This window comes from Sceloporus occidentalis, unplaced genomic scaffold (assembly GCF_023333645.1).
Source record: "Sceloporus occidentalis isolate IW3139 unplaced genomic scaffold, rSceOcc1.0.p SCAF_23, whole genome shotgun sequence".
NCBI lineage: Eukaryota > Metazoa > Chordata > Lepidosauria > Squamata > Phrynosomatidae > Sceloporus > Sceloporus occidentalis.
Window position 1 is genome coordinate 10,750,303 of NW_028317003.1, and position 19,026 is coordinate 10,769,328.

Genomic DNA, 19,026 nt, shown 5'->3' on the forward strand with positions numbered 1-19,026 from the left:
ATATATTAGACATTTAAGACAATGCCTCAAAATGTAACCGCCACCCCCAAATCCACAATGTGGTCATGCCACATTTACCAGTAATAGGTACAACCAAATGCTCCCTGTGGGTTTTGGTCAGTTTCTTACAGGGTCATGGAGGAATTTTGGCCCACTCTTCTATGGAGAATTGCCTTAGTGGACACTGACGAAAACATCTTCTCTCAATCATCACACTCCCATCATACCTATCACATGACTCACATCACTCCAATAACACGTTTTTCTCATCTCACCTATAATACATAACACATCACTCACTCATATCTTATCATATATCTATCACACATTACTCCAATCACACCTATCACACATCATAGCCTACTCCCATTACACATATCAAGCACACATCAAAACCCACTCCTATCACACTTAACACGCATAGTAACATACACACACTAACATACTCACACACCACTACCTTTCTTGGCTCAGGTAGGAAATGCTGCTTTGTCTGAGCACTGGGAATTGGCAAAGTCCTGCCCGCCAGCTGGAGAGGTGGGGTCGGAGCTGGTATTGGGGTTCCCCACAATGCAGAGCCCTCCGTTCTGCCACTGGCAATAAGCATTAACCTCAACTATGTGCCATGTGGTTTTGAAGTAGTACTTAGTCATAGACAATAAACTGTATTTGACACAGCATTGCTAAGCATGAAACACATACAATGGTTTGTGCCCTTCTCTCCTCCTCTGGTGCTGTGCTGTTCTTAATGTGCATTGATAGAGTTTTGTGACAAATATATAAATCTTCACCAACTGGTAGCTTTGCAATTTGATGAACAAGAAGCTCTCATCAATTTCTTCTTGTATACATCCGGAAATATATCATATCCACGGTTATCGGAATATATTTTTTCTGCTTCTAATTGTCACAACAGAAGGCATTAGCTATGAACTCCATAACAAACTATATGCTCTATTTTACTTACTTTCTGATGCATAATGCTACAACTTGCCAAAACATATTCTTAAAATTTACACTGCAAAGAAGCCTTTTTTCCCCAAGATGCATGAAAACATAATTTGATTCCAGTTTAATTAGAATTTTTGGCACTGTGGAATACAAAAGCTTGAGTTAACACAATAACTTTTTGGAAGACACTAGCTTTGCTCTGGACTTGTGCCACTTCTAATAAGAAGAATAAAGATTAAAGAAACATCAGAAGCACAGTTATGGATTTTGCCGTTTAGAAGAAAACCATATTATGTACTAATCTCCCAGGGTGTCACATTGTGCTCATTCTTATATTGTGTGGACAGTGCATACAAATCCCATAGATGTTACGATGACTCCACTGTGTGGCTTGAATACATTTAATATCCTTGTTAAGGATAAACCACAAGAAAAAATATAGACTTTGATCCTTATATCTTCTACACAAGCCTGATGTGTGGCTGTTAAATCCCAAGGAAGCATTACTATTAAGTACCTGGTCCTTTATGGGCACCTTCTGCATCTGAGCTTAAGGTGTAGGCCATCTATAGGTTCTGATAGGTATATTTACTAGGGTGCAAGTCGGTATTCATTCAGTAATTGTGTAGTTAATTTACAGTCATGTTGTGTGGGCAGTATCAGTGTTTAGTCAGCTCATTCCCTAGTATTAACTCTTCACTCTAAACACCATTACCTTTGTAACAAAGTGTATTAAGATAGAATACTAGCTAATATACATGATAAAGAAGTGGTTTAGTTACACTGGAGTTATAGAGATAAATCTCACCCCTTTGAACGGTAACCCAGAAGTAAAAAATCATGGATCATCTTTATGTTAAAGGAGACTTGGGCAAGCCTTTTTATACATGCCCTCAAAGATTTTAACTAATGGCAACATTCTGGTTGTGTCCCATATACAGTTCATTTCAGTCCCCCCTCTCCATTTCACCATCAGAATCCCACTACTCGTCCATCTTTTCTTTAGGCTTTTGTGGGCTTAGGCTAGGTTCACCCTAGGATAGTAAAACAAAAACAAGATGGTTGTTGGACATATAGATAGCTAGCAATGGGCAATTGAGGAATGAGGCATTTGGTTAGGTTCCAGTCTAGGGCCATGTAGAACTCTAATCTGATAATGATCTCCAAATATTTTTATCCATTTACAATAATCTCCATTACATAATTTTGTTAATGATGCAGCATGCAGAACCCTAAGCTGTGTTAATGCCCTTGGGTGCATCCCATCTGCTCCGTCTGCTTTATCTATTTTCAGTGCTAACAGCTCAGCTGAGACTCTCTCTTCTGTAAATTACCTCATATCTATTGCTCCTTCTTGTATAGGCAAAGGCAAAGGTAGTAGTATAACCAGAGGCTCTCCAGATTTCACCCAGAGTCTCCTGGTGAAGCACTTCTTCCAGGGTCACCTTCCTCTTTATCTGGGCAGGAAAATGGCATTCAACCCGTATCCCCTCCTACTCCTAGCCCACTTCAACTATACCCCCGAGAAGGAAGAGCTCCAGGTAGCCAGCCTTGGGATATTCCGAGCTATGGGTATTAAGCCAAGCAGAATAAAATTCCTTTCGAGCCACACTGTAGAGGTCTCAAATGTGCGACATTTGCTGATTAGAACAAAAGAGCAATAAAGAGAAAGCTGCGGCTGTAAGGTCACCACTGTGCTGGTAGAGGACCCGTCACCATATTGTGCGTTCTAGAGTACATGTACATGTTCCTGCTCGCAGAGGTGAAAGCTGCTGTCCTACTACTATATAATATTCCATGAAATGTCTTCTTTCACCATTACGCATCATCGCTAAAAATTGTATCTCTTTATTATTTTCCAGTGGAGGCACAATTTAGTTAAATTTAGTAGCCTTCTGGCACCTTAAAGGTTAATTTTAATATTCACACAAATAATGCATCCATTAATGGCTTGTTTCAAAGCAAGAGCCACTTTGTGGAATAGCCCCGCAATCTGACCCCTTAGAAATGATGGGTTAATATGCCTTTGAAGGTGTTTATTTGCTGAGAGGCAAATGCGCTGGACTAGAAGATTACCATGGTAACCCACATCACACGTGACAAATGTATATATAATGTAGATGATGTGATCTTAACAGATGCAATATGACAGGGCTTTTAAAAAGAACAGCTGATATCACACAAAACCATTCTGCTGTCAGTCACCCTTTTTAAAATAATGCTCGTTGGTAAAGATAATGCGCAATATGAATAATCGTTACATCAGCACGATGCCTGCATGTTTTCCTTTTGACACGTTTACACCGGATGGCTCGTGCATATATTAGTTAAATGCTGTGAATGGTTCAGGTGCTCTGGTTCACACTCTAATCCTTATTAAGCAATTGTACAGTGTGTGTGTTGCAAGACTATTGCAACGGGCGTTGGATTTACATTTTAAGAATATTATTGGGACTGCTGTATTGTATTGACTTGCAGGGTAAAATGTTTATATTTTAGGTTTTCACCTTGTATTATGTTACTAATAACTCATCATCTAATCTACGTTCAAGAGGGAATCCCTTTACCTCTGTTGTGTATTCAACATTGTTGTATCTGTACGTTTATGTACGTGTATGTGTGTTGAATTATTCTCAATCTAGTCAATATACATTTTGAAGGGCAAAATCATTTCTTCAGGTCTTTTAGTGAATAAACATAAAAATATCATTATCTTTATATAGCATCAACAATTTACAAAACGCATCTTACACTACATAGACTCAAAGGGTATCTCACGAAACTTAAGTTGACCCTGTTTGCAAGCTTACAATTTATATATTGTAATTTATTATAGTGAGACGTTGGGGTGTCTTGCAGTGCTTAGGTAATCCAATGAAAATGTTCAAGTCATCGTGTGCTGCCTATGTTGACTATATACGTGTATATAAAATAGTATAATGAATACAGCTCTAGTGCTCCTTTCATTGCATTACTAATCTGCAAGTATTTAGGTGGCATTTCATGTAACTGCACCATTGAGGTTAATTAAATAACATTACTTATTAAATCTCTTGTGATGTTCACTGTTTTTGGCTATCTATCCTTTGACTTACTGTCATACGCTTTCAGGAGGAAGACCTTGAGGCCCAAATTTCCTTCTTACAAGGACAATTAAACGATTTGGATGCAATGTGCAAATACTGTGCAAAAATAATGAACACCCATCTTGGTAAGTATAGCCATTTGTTGTTTTTTTTCTGAAGGGATCAGCTTGATTATTGTGATCTACTTGTCATAACAGAGCCTCAAAAAGAGCCAAAACATTGCATTGCATTCCATACTAATTACTGCCTTTATGACACCACGCGTGTTCCACTGCAGCACATAATGGAAATGTACAGGTTGGCATAATGACAGCTCTCCTCTACCCGCTCAAGTACTTTAAATTTGTGGAACCAGGAGGAATACCAAATCTGATAACTTAATAAGGGACTGCATTTGAAAAGTCAAAACCTGGCCTTAAATGTTCAGACTGGAAGAGCAACAAATCGCTTTCTATCAAAAACAATTAACTAGATGAGAAACCTAATCCAGGAAAGCTACAGTATCCCTTATTAAATAGTTTTGTGTCGCTCATTGTATTGCTCAAACAAAATTAATATTCATTAAAGGTGAAAAATGCCTTTAACCATTTTATACATATTTGGTAATTATTTCAGAACACACACACAAACTTCTTTTTCTTAATTTTTAAAACTTTAAGTACACCATGCTTTTGTGTGTTTTAATTTAATTGCAGTTGACATGAAGGGCATATCCAAATAATAGCCTAGAATAACCTGGAAATTAATAAGAGGTATTACCGGAGCATTTAATAACACCACATCACTAGTTAGTATAAAATATTAAATATTAAAATATTGGACAGACTGTCTCTGTAGTACAAACATACTGCATGTACTGCCCTTACAAACACACACATACATTATCTCCTCCTTTCTCCCTATCTCTCTTCTTTCTCATTATCTCTTCCCTTTCTCGCTGTCTCTCTCCTTCCTCTTTATATGCCTTCTTTCTCACTATCATCTAGCACCTTTCTTCCCATCTCTCACCTTTCTCTCTCTCTTTTTCCTTCTTAAGTCCTGTCGTGGGGGTGTGAGGTCTGTTTCTTCAGACCTCTGCTTCAGTGCTGAGCACTGGGATATGGTGTCACTCTGCGTCAATCGCTGGCACACAGTGCTAGGGGGCACTGAAGTGGAGGTCTGAAGGAGCAGACTTTGTTCTCCCTTAATTGTGGGCCAGTTAGTGGGCTGCTGCCTGACACTAAGACCAGCCTTGACTCCAGTGCACCCCTCGTACCTACCTGATGATATATGAGAGCGTGCTGCCGCGCTCTACCCTCTTTCAGTTTGGACTTGATAAAGGGAGAGTGATACTCTTGAAAGTTCTATAAATTCAGTCTTACCTCAAACTGAATAAATGCATACAAGAATCAATTGTGTATAAGAATCAATTGTTGTCTATCCAGATTATATACTTTTGTTTACAATTCTGTTTTGTAAAATGCTTAATTGTTACAATGTAACTAAGTTGCAAATTAATACAATAAATTAGACACAACATTCATTTGTGGTAGATTATTTACCTTGTGCAGGAGCAGCATTTTGATAAATATGATAGTTTGTAGCTGAACAGAATATTTCATTAAGGAGAACTTTTTTGCTAAATATGCTTCTTTTATTTATTAAAATGTATAACGTAGCTTTTTAAGATGGCATTTTGCATAGAAATGCAGAAGTCATTACCTTTTGCTATTGTGATTAAATATGATTACATGATTTCGATGAATCTCCCATTTTTACAACAGTGGTTCCTCAACATGCTGTTTGAAGATCACTGTGAAAAAGCTTTGGACACAATGTGTTGTCCTTATTAGTAACTTCTGGAATCGCGAAAAGAGTAAAATATGTGGATATGTGATTAGAATTACCAGAGGTTTCAAATACATATTTTTTTTTAAAGGAGAGGTATGGTTTTAACTCTTTCACTTCACTTCATTATGAAACTAGCAAGTTTCTACAGCATATAAAGGGCCGAGCTGGGCCTGTATAATGCAGTGTGTAAGGATACTCTGTTAGAGCCAAGCTCCTGGGACAGCTAAAGCCCTTCTTAATGTATAGTGAAGTGAAAGATGTGAGCACACCACTCTTTTTCAACTCTCTCTTTGGCAAATGATCCCCATTGTGGTTTTATACACACTTTGGAATATCATGGGGTTATAGAGCATGGCAAAAAAAAAAACATTTTTTGTTTGTTCCTCCTGAGAAACATATGCAGATTCATTCAGGGATATTAAGTGGTGAACCTATGGTTAGTGGTGCCTAACACCACACACACACACACACACACACACACACACACACACACACACACACACACACACACACACACACACGTCCTTCCTTTCACTTGTACCACTTACACATGAAACACCATATGTTGACACACCAAATACTAACACACACTCTAACAACATATGCTAACAAACACTAATGCTAATACCATACAAACACACCCATTCACACACATGCTAACACACACTTGTTTTAATTCCACACACTAGCATACACGCACTCTAACACCATACAGTAACAAATGCGCACATGATAACAGCATGATTTTACGAGTGTTAGCGCCATGTACCATTGCTTACAGCTGCACACTCACTCTAACACCATACATTTACGCATACATATACCTATATACACACACAATCAGAATCTTTTCCATCTCAGGTCTCAAACCCGGGAACTCATATTAGCGGCAGACTGGGTAAGAGAATGGGGAGATGAACCCACAGTCAACTTTTGGGGTCAGCTTGTTAAAAATCCCCAGAACCGGTATGCTAGTAGGACATGGCCTTTGTTGATAGCAGTTTCCCAAGAATGCTAAATAAATAAAATAAAGGTAATTGTGATCAGCAAACAGGTACACTAAAGTTTGAATCAGAACTAAGCGCCTGCAGGAGTATGATTTCCTACTTTTACCAAAGTTTAACTTACACAATCATTGCTGACTACCATGAAGCTGTTTAATGATAGCATTTAAAATGAATGACCTGAATACAGAACCCTGAGGTTGTGTTCATAAAGGCACCATAATGAAAATGTACATACATTAGAACTTCTTGAAGACCTGAGAAAAATGTCAGTTTCAGCAAAAGATTTTTCTCAGGGTAGATACTCTAAGGGCTCTGAATTAATAAACATCTCTAGCAAGTGACATTGAACATTTTAGTATAGCGTCCTATGCTGTACAATTACCCCTGGCATAATTCTATGCACAAAAAATGCAGTTATTAAATATTATTACCAGGTGATCCTTTTGGTGATATTCAGGAGTTGTAATACCCGATTGCTTCCTTCTACAGGTAAAGGTGAAACACGCATTTTTTTAAAACTCTAATTATTTAACTAATTATACAAGTATATAGGTACATAGATAACATTGCTGTTTTTGAATCACTTTTTCAGGCGTCCACTACCTATAATTTTCTCACACTGCCCATCAGTCTCTCACCCTGTTTCTTTAAATCATCATCATTATTATTATCTTTTATTTACATAGCACCAGCAATTTACGTAGAGCTTCTTACAATACATATATTCAGGGTAAATAACAAGACTATAATTGATGGACTAAGACAAGGCAATACATTAAGTAGAGAGGTCCTGGCTTGCAAGTTTACAATCTAGAGGGAATGGGCAAGGAGAAACATGAATTATGGAGAAACGGAGAGGTAGTGTGGGGGATGTATTGGTGGCAGGTTGTAGCTACTGAGATGGTATGCTTCTCTAAAGAAGTGCATCATGGCTTCTAGTACTGGTACACATTCTGAGTCTTTGGAGTCATTCTTCTCTTTCGGGTCAACAGAGCTTCTGTTTAATGTTCTAATGTGTCAAGTCACACAAATATATGAAGCAATCGCCATGGAAACCATTACCCTCTCCTGCTGATTGCTCCACATTTACAATGCTGCCCTAGACTTGCTTTTTATAAATAAATCTGGCCCTGTGTCTCTGGGATTGGTAATTTCACAGCTATTTACAGCTATTCAGGCCATGAATAATATCTTAACCTGGAAGTATGAACTATGAACAGAGATGTATTTAAAAAAAAAAAAACCTAAGACGCTACGGCTCAAAAATTCAGCTACTCAACAATGAAGTATGAAAATAAAACAATGGAACATGAGGACTGTGTGTATCTTTGTGCTAATGTAAATGCACAAAACTGTGAAAATGCCAGGGTGATTAGCTTACAACACTCTGAACTCTAACATCATTCTGCAACTGAGCACTGTGATTAGATGACTTATAATCATACGGGTCAGAATTTACATCTATTTCCCTGTAAATAAATACATTTACACAGATTCTCAGGGTTTTTACTCCAACCATAGGATAAATGGGCAGATCCCCTGGGTCTGGAGAACCATTAATATTCTTCTCAGATTTTATTATTTTTATAATTATTATATTTTAATTATATAGCACCAACTATTTATGCAGCGCTTCTTACAATACATATGTTCAAGGGGTATGGCGAGACTAGAGTAAGACAAACTGATACATGAGTTTTAGAACTGGTACCCTGCAGCTGAAATCCCTGCTTGCACAAAGCTAGCATTTCAGCATAATTAAGAAATTGCCAACATTTTAGTTTTCCTGTCCCCGTGGCTATTATAAGAGTGTTTGAGTTTTTAGGGGATATATAGTGATTGTCATGTTCCTTCCGGCAACAAGATGGTAATTGTTGGATAAGCTGGTCATTTTATTGGGCTCTCCATATGTACTTTTAGTTGTATATTGACTGATGTAGAGTTTAGCTCAGTTTGGGATACGCTTGGAACTGCCAAGCTAAACACTCGTGTTTCCCATCATGATTTCTGCAAAAAGCTGCAAAAGTTCGGGGTCACATAGAAATGTTGTTTGTGTTTTGTTTGTTTTTAAAGAAGAGCTAATTGTGTCCATTAAAACAACATGAAATGAATCCGAAATATAGCTCATATGTTGTTAATGTTATAAATGTCTATTGAATCTGGAAATGGATGATTTGTACTGGAATATCTTCATAGGCGACCACTACTTTTAACATTACTATAACATAGCATGCAATCAAGCCATGTATTATACCTAAAAGCTTCTGTATCCCTCACAACCTGCCACATAGGGGTAAGTTGGCCCGGAGGTGCTCCAAAATTCTTCAGACGGGGCTGGTCCAGTCTGGGAGACACCTCATTAAATACATCACTGAGTAACGCAATAAGTACCCTCTGTAGCTAAGACATCAGACAATCTACTTGCTTTCAACACATATGCGTGTATGAAGAGACTGTTCCCAAAATGCAGTAATGTGGCTAGATCTATGCAATCCTGTATTGAAATTGAAATTCAGCGAGGACTGGATGAAAACGCATGGCAAGTACATGCTGCAAAATAAATTGATATAGGGATTGTGAACCAGGTAATCTGAAACAAACAGTAATGCAATAGTACTCTCAACTAGCGACGGCTTCTTGTCATGTCTTCAGTATTTCACGTATGAAGTGGTCAGCAGGAAATGCCTTTACGGGTATCTTAAGGCTAAGAGACCATGAGTATGTAGATGAGAATACCCACACAATCCCTTATTCACATAACAACACCCCCCTCATTAACTATGCTCTACAATTTTTCAGCTTTGACTGTAACAAAGAGCAGGCAAAGTGATTGTTCTAGGATGCCTAATCTGCATTTGTGTATTTGTCTCCATGGTAGAGCTTATAATAGGGCTGTATTCATATAATTGTTTCCAGTGAAAGTATCCAATCCTCCACAAGTTCTACAGTCAGTTGGCCAACACTCATTGAAATAGGTTAAGTATTAAATTGGCTTAAACAATGGCAGAGCGCTAATTAACTCTTTTGTGTCAGTTATTTTTCTACTTTAGTGTAGATTGACTCACCTTGGCCAGAGATTACAATGTGACCAAAATGTATTGCCATAAATATGATATTGCTATGTATGGAATAAAAGTGTGTTTTAGAAGTACACCATAAGGTTGCAATCTCATTCTGAACATTCTTTAGTTGTGTTCTGTAATTTCTGGAAAGGTTTTGTAATGATGTAGCACGATTCTTGGCACTTAACAACATGAATTATCAGAAAAAAATATCCAAATTACTAAGCAACATGATTCCTTGAACAATTCCAAATTCAATAAAACTACTTAATGCATTGATAGTTTCATTGCTGAGATTTAAGGTTATGATCTTCTCTTGAAATGTCTCAGAATGCTGTCTTGTTCAAACCCTAATGCACCAGTTTAGCTGCAGCCAGCAGCATCATCTGTTTACAAAAACATATGTTCGGTTCCAGTCTTTATGAGATCATCTGTAAATCTGTGAGTCGCGCTCATGTTCAAGTGAGATAGTAGCTTGAGTTTGTGCTGCAACTCTGCGCTTCAGCAGATGCCAAGAGATGGGTAGAAGTCCATGGGCCCTCAATGTCATCATTTTGTGGTGTTCTTCTTATTTCTACCTAACACGGTTACATCAGTAGCTATAATTAATTCACAATGTTTTGTGAATGGGTATTAAAGTTTTCTGTAGCTCCCAAAATGTCTAATGTTCAGAGGGATAATTGTGTGATCAGGTGGCAGGGCTTAAGCAAGAATTTTTTTTTATAACATCTTAACTTTCTGATGTAAGGCATTTACAATAAGTGGGATATATTAGACAATTTAATTTAGTAGCCCTATGTGCTGTAGAATCCACTGATAAACTCATACCCAATAAACATTCTGAACTGCTAGAAAACAGTGACATCTGGGGAGGAAAGAGGAGAAATTTTGGTCCAAAAGAAGAATTGTTCACTATAAACTGTAAAATCTGGTGGTATTTGGTGGTATACTGTTAACTACCTTACAGCTACCAAGAAAGTTATACTCACACCCAGCTCAGTTCAGCTCATCAGTAAATAGTTGAGTGCTTTTCACTACTTTTTTAATTTAGCACAAAGGCCTCATATACTAAACTCTAATTTAAACCACAGTTCCTGATTTTTCACATGGTCATAATTGAGTGTGACATTACCGAGTTATGACATAAATATATAAACATACAGATGTGTATTACATGCAGATTTCCATTGTCTGCTCTGTGACAAATACAATACAACCAAAACTGTAATGCAGTTGGGTCAGTAAACAGAAAACACTGAAAAATGTAACTTTAGTTAAAAAGGATAGCTTCTTCTGATTAATGATGGGAAACCATCTTGGCTTCTGGCCGTTTTGGAGACAGGAAATATTGAACAAGACTGTCTAAATGTACAAAATGAATACATGTTATATTTCTGCAGTGCCAATCCAGACTCAAATTGGAACAAAGAGCATACACATACAAACTTATTATTATCATGTTTTATTTTTAGATATAGAACTTGACTTTAAAACATAAATAAGTTACATTGGATGGAAAGGTGGATAAAACGTATCCACTTTCTTTTGAAGAGCAAAGATGTTCCAGTTAAAGACACTTATGCGCACAAAGTCCAGAGTGTTCTGTATTTTGCAAATCTGCATTCCGATAAACACCATAACTAATTGTACACAGAGTTTGAACACAGCTTTTAAAGTAGAGCCTGGGGAACATCTTAGTGCACTAATTTTTTTTTACAATAACATGCATATACCTAACGGTTCCATGTAAAAGGAACATGCAGCACAGAGCTGACCATGTGTCTTGTGTTCTTTTATTTACAAAAGAGATTGCATGTGGTCCTTACAGATCAGTCTTGAACCCAGCAGTCCCTGTCATGCTTCTGCAGCAGCAGCCTGGGGGAGCTTAGTAGTTGTGTAGTGTTTCTGAACACTTTCCAGAATATACCATTCTTTTACCATGGTGAATCATATAGGTTAACTGTGGTAACGTTCTGTGTGTGAGTACATACCACCCAAGAGCCCCTCCACAGATGGCACAGTCACTTTTTGGGGCTCGTATCCTTCTGTCCTACTTTCTCGTCTGATTACTCTCCTTTAAAGGCTCCTAGAAAGTTTGGTGAGTACAGCTGTATCACAGTGTTTTTCAGCTCTGAAAGCCACAATGATGCATATGCAGAAAATGGCTTTATAAATTTAAATTCTCAGTTACATAAGTAACTTCAGGCCACAAGTTCATATAAAAGAGACTCGCACCTCCTAAAACAAATCCCTGTTCATCCATCTGGAACGTTTCGAAACAATGAATATGAGATTGCAGCGATTTCTGAGATGTGCAGAGGCTCTTTCCTGCCGCAGCTAACTTTGAAAAGCCATAAAATTTAAGCTTTTTGATATTAGTTCTGATCTAATGGAACCATTGTCCATGTTTCACATTTTGTGAATTAAAGCTGAGACGATAGCACCTATTGATGCCCCCTGGAATTGAATTATTAAAAAGGCATAGGGGGGTTATAATTTAGTGCGCTTCTTGGACCCTTAGGAATCACAAAAGAATACCTTTACACATTTTTTATTATTTCACAATTAATTTCAAAATAGTTTTGATCTTGGCTACCTCTCAACTACCTCACCCATGTCCAAGCTCTGTTTGTGTCCAAACAGGGCAGCTTTGTTGGGATGAGTGGCCAGAGGTGGGAGGTGGAAGCAATAGAACTTCTTCTGCAGAGCTTCACAAGGTGGCCATGTGGGAACTCTGTGTTGGAGGATCTCCCCTATTGGCCCTTCATCTCCAATGGGATAGCTATGTGGGACAGTGTCAGAATATCAGGACTGTCCTTTGAAAAAACACATAATAATGTCAGTTTCTTGTCCTCCTAGTTGTAAATGCAGGATAAACAGGTTTTTAAATTGGGTCATCAAAATGTTGTATTAAACCAAAAATGTTTGCCCTAGTGCGTATTTTAGACACAACATTCTTAAAATTGCTTTATTTATCGCTAATGGGTAAGGAAATGTCTGTGTGAATTTTCCATGGTTCGTAAGACTACATTTTCCCCCATTCCTGACTAAGTTTCTAGTAATTAAATCTGCTTCTTTGAGCATTGTTTTTCTTTTTGACACAAAGCAACATTTCCAAAATCCATGATGGTTTTATGATTTCTCTGGAATTAAGAGCAAATGCGTTTTGCTTTAGCAATGCCAAATCCATTTTGCATGGTCTTCTGAGTAGACACATTTAGCTTGTAATGCTTATTATCCTCTGAACAATGTTTTTCTTGTCAACTTCTGTCCTTGATCTTACTTTATCTCCCTATTGTTATCCTGTCTGAGATTCCCTTTATGTCTGTGTGATTCTTTTAGTCATGCATCTTTCACTGAACCATCACCAAAATGTTTTAGAAACTAAAAGGGACAGTGTGGCAACTTTTGGGTAGGCAGAGGGGAGGAGGTGTGGATCCTAATAGCTCTAGTCACGTTTCAAAAAGACTAATTTACGTTAGCCAATCCTGACTACCACACATTAGCATTCACCAAAAAGTATGGAAAGCATTGATTGGGAGGTGAGGGGGAGTTGGGATGTTGACTTGGGTTAAGACGACCAAAATACACCACTGAATGTGGAGCTGCTTCAAAAGTTCAGGGCTAAGGGCCCACCGGGAAGAAGATTTATGAACAGTAATGGTCATTGTGGCATCGTCGTCATCATGCCTCTTACGTTACACATTGACCTCACCTTACCCACTTGTGTATGTCTTATTCACAGTGAAATATTTATTTAACATTTAGTTTGGGACTATATACTTTCTCCAGCACACAAAATGTATATTAATTTATTCATGTTTTATAATGCTTGGGGCTTGTAATTATGCAGTCTTTTGTGTGCTGGCGATATACAAAACCTGGGGCAAACAGCAGGACTACATTTACATGTAAAATTCAACATGCCTTAGGTTAAGCCTAATGGAAAATACAGCAATCCTGGTGCGGTTTCTTTTTTTTGTTGTTGGTTGATTACATGTCTTAAATCCCATTGACTTGTTTCTAATACAGGCCACATTCAGGAAGCCATTCTGCAGGAACAGCTGGAGAAAGAAGATAAAATTCAGGTGTCTTTAGCTGTATTGAAGCAGGTGTGTAACACATAATTATTATGCTTTTTTCTTATTTTATTATAATTTTCATAAATCCTACAAATAATGAAGGGAAAAATAAGCTACAAAAAAATAAACAGTTTTCATAGTTATGCAGCAACCTCTACGACTATATCAAGAATAAAGATTCTTACCTCTTCTCCCTGAGACTGGATACTTACTGCTGGCCGGATGGTTAACCAATACAATCCAGAGTACCGGTAGCCATGTTTATATGGGAAAAGTATAGGAACAAGACCAGTTTAAAAGAAAATATGCTATGAATCTTTGTACTATTTCAGTGGTTTTGGTTAATTCACAGTTCCTAATAAGTTAAACTAAAAACACTGTCCAAGAGGACTATATATATATATATATATATATATATATATATATATAAATAAAATGGAAAATAATATCTGCATGATCATTTTTTCACATTGTTATCCTTTTATTCAGTTTTTTTCAGGAAGTCTATGTAAAGGTGGGTTGAAGAGAAGGAAAGTAACTTTAGGACAGGGACCTGCAATTTTTGCTGCATACCTCATTATTCCCGAGTTAAAATCTTCAAAACAATCGCACTTATTGGCAAATGAAAACAGAAGCTGTGCTATTTTACTAAATGAATTGACTTATGCAAAAAGCAGTGACGTTGAGAGTAACAGGTGTAAAATGTTTTTTGTAAATTGACTGTCCAACATAACCAAAGTGAATAAGATTATTTAATGTTGTGTCACGTTATTATCTACACATTAAAAGTCACCTGGCATATAACATGACAAAGTGAGATGACATTAAAACTACCGTATGTGGTCTTTGGGTGCTGCCAGATGTGAACAGCACCCAATGCATCACTGAGAGTAAACGAGTTTGTGACTCATCTCGCTTTTCTATTAACAGATAAAGGACATATTGAAAGGTTCTCTGCGTTTTAACCAAAGCCTTCTTGAGGCTGAGGAGAATGAGGAGATCACAATCACGGATGACCATTACTGCTCCAATATGCATATGAAAGAGGGTAGTGACAACTTTGCTGACATGACACAAGAATCTCAAGAACAGGTAAATGGGCAGGGATTTTATTTTTATTCTTATTAAAGGATTTGCACGTTTTCCCTGCTTGGTTTGGCATACATCTAGTATTGGAGACAGAAAAAGTCTACCGTACCTATTGGGACAATCTTAAGCAATCTAGTAATGTCTAGATATTTTGTGACAAATTGTCCTGTCATATAAATTATTTAGATCTAGTGATAAGGCCTCAGAACCAGACTGGCCCTTGATGGAACTGGCTTAAAGAGCTTTACCCCTGTGATGGTGTGATTAGACCTGTCCCATAATGACTATATTCTATCCTTTACATTGTAATAGCCCTGGTTATTAGTTTGTCATTGATTTGCCCTTGTAGTTAAGGCATGATATTAAACAGAAGAACATGTCAAAATAAACCATATGGCATTACATGTAAGGTCAGTGTCTGACAGAGCTACAGCAAATGTAATCCTGTCATCATTCATTTAGTTAGCTAAAGAGGAAAGTGGGTTAAACATGTTTTCTGTCACACCAAATAATCTAAAACCAAGACAAGTTCGACATTTGACCTCTGAAATATCTACATCAAGTCAACATCACATCAAATTTACAGTATGATTCAGCTTATTTTATAAATCACATCCGAAGTTCTGTTGGTTATTTGAACTATAGTTTCCCAGATCCCTTTGGGCAAACACACAATGTATCCATTGGATTGCAGCCACTATTACACAGTTGGTTATCGGCTAGTAATCCATTATTAACGGTATAAAAGATAAAAGCCGTATGCTACAGTGAGGAAAAGGAGAAAAAGTGCAATGCTATGGATAACATAAAAAGCCTATAACAGAAACAAACTACCCTAAAGTCCAATGATGTTTATAAAAATAAACATAATTAGAATTTTATTTTTCTATACGTACTTCCACATGTGGCCTTGGGGGTTTTTTTTGGGGGGGGGGGTTTACAACAGCCTTGTGGCTTAATTTAAAGTTCCAGTTCCATCTTTTTGCGTCGCTGTTTTTATACATTTTGGTTCGTTGCCAAAATGGTGCCATTTACCGTGAATTTCACATCCTACCCTGAATAATTGAGCCCCCGTTTAAAGTTCTTTGTGCAGGATTACAGATGTCAGTGCTCCACACTGGACCACCAGGGACCCTCAAGGTGTCCAGTGCAAATGTGCCCTCTGTGACTTGGGTCCTTGTAGAAGATGTGATATTGTTATGCCATTAGGTATAGATGGTTCTTGTGTCATCTAAAACTGTTTACGTTTTCTATTTTATTTTCTGCTTTGATTTGGCATCTGTAAAACTATGGGCTGTATGTGTAGATCATTATATGAATTTATCAATTACCTTTAAAGGCTACAGCTGACAGTTCTGGAATCAGCGACAGCCGACACTCGGATGATTATATTCTGATCCCGAGCGAGGAGGATTTATGTTGCAGTGGTGCTGTCCCTGAGTTGAAACAGAAAGAGACATTACAGGAAAACAAACAAGCAAGAGAGAAAAGAAAAGCTGCACCCCGTTCCCCTCTTGTCTTCTCTGACCCTCTAATGGGGGCAAATACATCCTCAAGCAACCTCAGTTCCAGCCCTGATGACAACAGCAGCAACAACAGCAAAGATTCTGACTTCACCATTGTCAGCCCACTTGATATTTAAAATATCAATATTCTGTTGATTTTTCCTGTCTTTTTATGACTCTTAATTAAACCGTCGGTTGTCTTCATACATGGAAATATATATTTGAAATACTTTTGTTATCTCTGAGTGACAGGAGGAGTACAACGTGAAATCCTCTTCATTTATGCAAACCGTGATTCAGAGCACAAACCACGAAGCAGTATAAGACATTACAGAGGATATAGCCAATATCTCCAAAGCCTTATATGAATATTTTACTACTAGTAGATATCCGTTGCGTTCTTTATATAACTCAGTGAGAGAAGATATATGAAATTGGAACACCTAACCCTTAGTGTTATTGGCATTACCAAGGCATAACAACTTTTTATCATATAAACATATTCTCACGTTATAATTTCATAATCTTTTTGTTACCTATTAGAGGAAACTTTTTCATGCAAATGGATTCTCATATGGCTGCTTTGCTATCAAGTGCATAGGTTTTTTTGGAGTCTCGAGTGCTGGGTATGAGTGTACCTACTTCAGACGACCGATTCACCATGTTTCTACTTGTGAAAAACCAGTTTCACCTTAGGAAGTCCTAGTTACTTATCATCTAAACAATGAATTAATACGACCGAAAGATATGTCCAGGGCGGTGAACAGTGGCTGAGATCAAATAAGGTTTTTGCAAAGGTGAATATGTTTCCACGACCTCAATCTATTTTGTTACAGTCTAAGAAAATTGTGCAAAATATATTAGTTTATGCGTAGATTATTCCTAATTCCTACTGTACATCAGCTCAGGGGAGAAAACATGATGAATCATGGATTTGGCTAGAGGAAACAAAACTAAAAATAGTATCGCTTAAACTCCTTACAACATTCATTCCCACTAAATTGCAAATAATCTTCCATTTCATGATGTATCCAACACAGACGTTAATTTAGAGAATAAATAACACTGTGTAGCAGATAATTGCAATATGTGATTTAAAATATGCTGTCGCTTCAAAGGATCAACAAATAACTTCTCAATACAGTCATAAAAATTCTCATAAAAGACATTATTTCAGTCTGCTAGTTTTAGCTCCATGGTAGAATCCCACTCCCTATATTTTATGTGCATTAGTAAAAATGAAACTTAATCTCCCTTCTAAAAATGTTTAATTGTTTGCAATGTGTTTTATGCTTAAAATAGCTATAAAATAAGTAAGTAAAAGTGAACCGATCCAAGGAAAAGGATTCTATAAATACTGCCCCTCTGTGCTATCACAGTGCATCTGCTTATAAAAATGCCTTATTCTATGCAGCAGTTTATTATATATTGTGATATTACAGGCAAACAGCCTCGGTTCATACAGTGTACATATAATTGTCCTACAGATTAAAACAACAAAAGGTCTGCGCCCTGGTAGTAACATGGACAACATATAAGAAGTTACATTTTCAGGTAAACTGTTTTAAAACTCTATAATGTTGTATTAAGATTTTTTGAAAACGCTTCAGCAGTTATTTAAGATAATGAAATAATATCTAAATTCTACTGTTTCCCCTACGTGACCTGTGCTGTCGATCCACGGGGATTCTGGCATGCACTGACCTCTGATTGGTATTTTTACATATTTAAAACCTTTCTAACATCAAAAACATAGGAGAAGGGAAGTAACTTCTGCAAAGAAAAAGGTGGAGCTGCTGGCATGTGAGGGGGGCATTTGAGCTACCCGGTGGCATTAGCCTGTGGGTCACCCTGTGCCTCCAGAAACAAATGTGACGTTGGCACAGAGTGTGGCCTCTAATGTTTGGCCCGGACATCAACATCCATAGTTACAGCTTTGCATAGGGACCACTTACCCATAAGGGTGGGAGGTTATATAGAGGCAAAAAACTAAAACTATACTCAGTTTTCAATATTTTGAATCTGAATTTGAATCTTAATATTTGAATTTTTTATCTTTCATTGAAGCGAATAGATGCACTATTCGTAAAATTTTAGAAAGCAGCTTTTATCTCCAAAAGTGCATGCTGTTTCTTCTTACAAACCGGTACTGTCTGATTTCAATCACTGCTCCTGCCGTAATACCCTTAGTTTTACTCCTTAATGCAACCCAATAATAACGGGTTTGGGTAAAATTAGGCATTTATAACCAAAACACAAGTGGGAGCAGACTTCTCATGCCCTTTGCTCCATGATAAAACAGTCAAAGGGGGTCAAAGTGAAACTGGTCCACTTTTACTAGTTTCCGTCAAACTTTTTTAAAAATACATGATAAAACGGGTTTCTGGTTTCTCCATTGATATACGTTTGGTTTC

The 19,026-nt window shown here is 37.4% G+C and overlaps 1 protein-coding gene across 2 annotated transcripts in view; it reads left to right on the plus strand.

Annotated features, from left to right (window-relative positions):
- LOC149300783 (TBC1 domain family member 5-like) overlaps positions 1–16,749 on the plus strand; it is a 111,031-nt gene extending 94,282 nt beyond the window's left edge. For both annotated transcript variants that reach the window (XM_089484877.1, XM_089484878.1), the window contains 4 exons: positions 4,063–4,162; positions 13,969–14,048; positions 14,949–15,110; positions 16,447–16,749. In XM_089484877.1, the coding sequence (XP_089341003.1) occupies positions 4,063–4,162; positions 13,969–14,048; positions 14,949–15,110; positions 16,447–16,749 (645 nt within the window). The remainder of the gene's footprint in view (positions 1–4,062; positions 4,163–13,968; positions 14,049–14,948; positions 15,111–16,446) is intronic.
- The last annotated feature ends 2,277 nt before the right edge of the window (positions 16,750–19,026 follow it).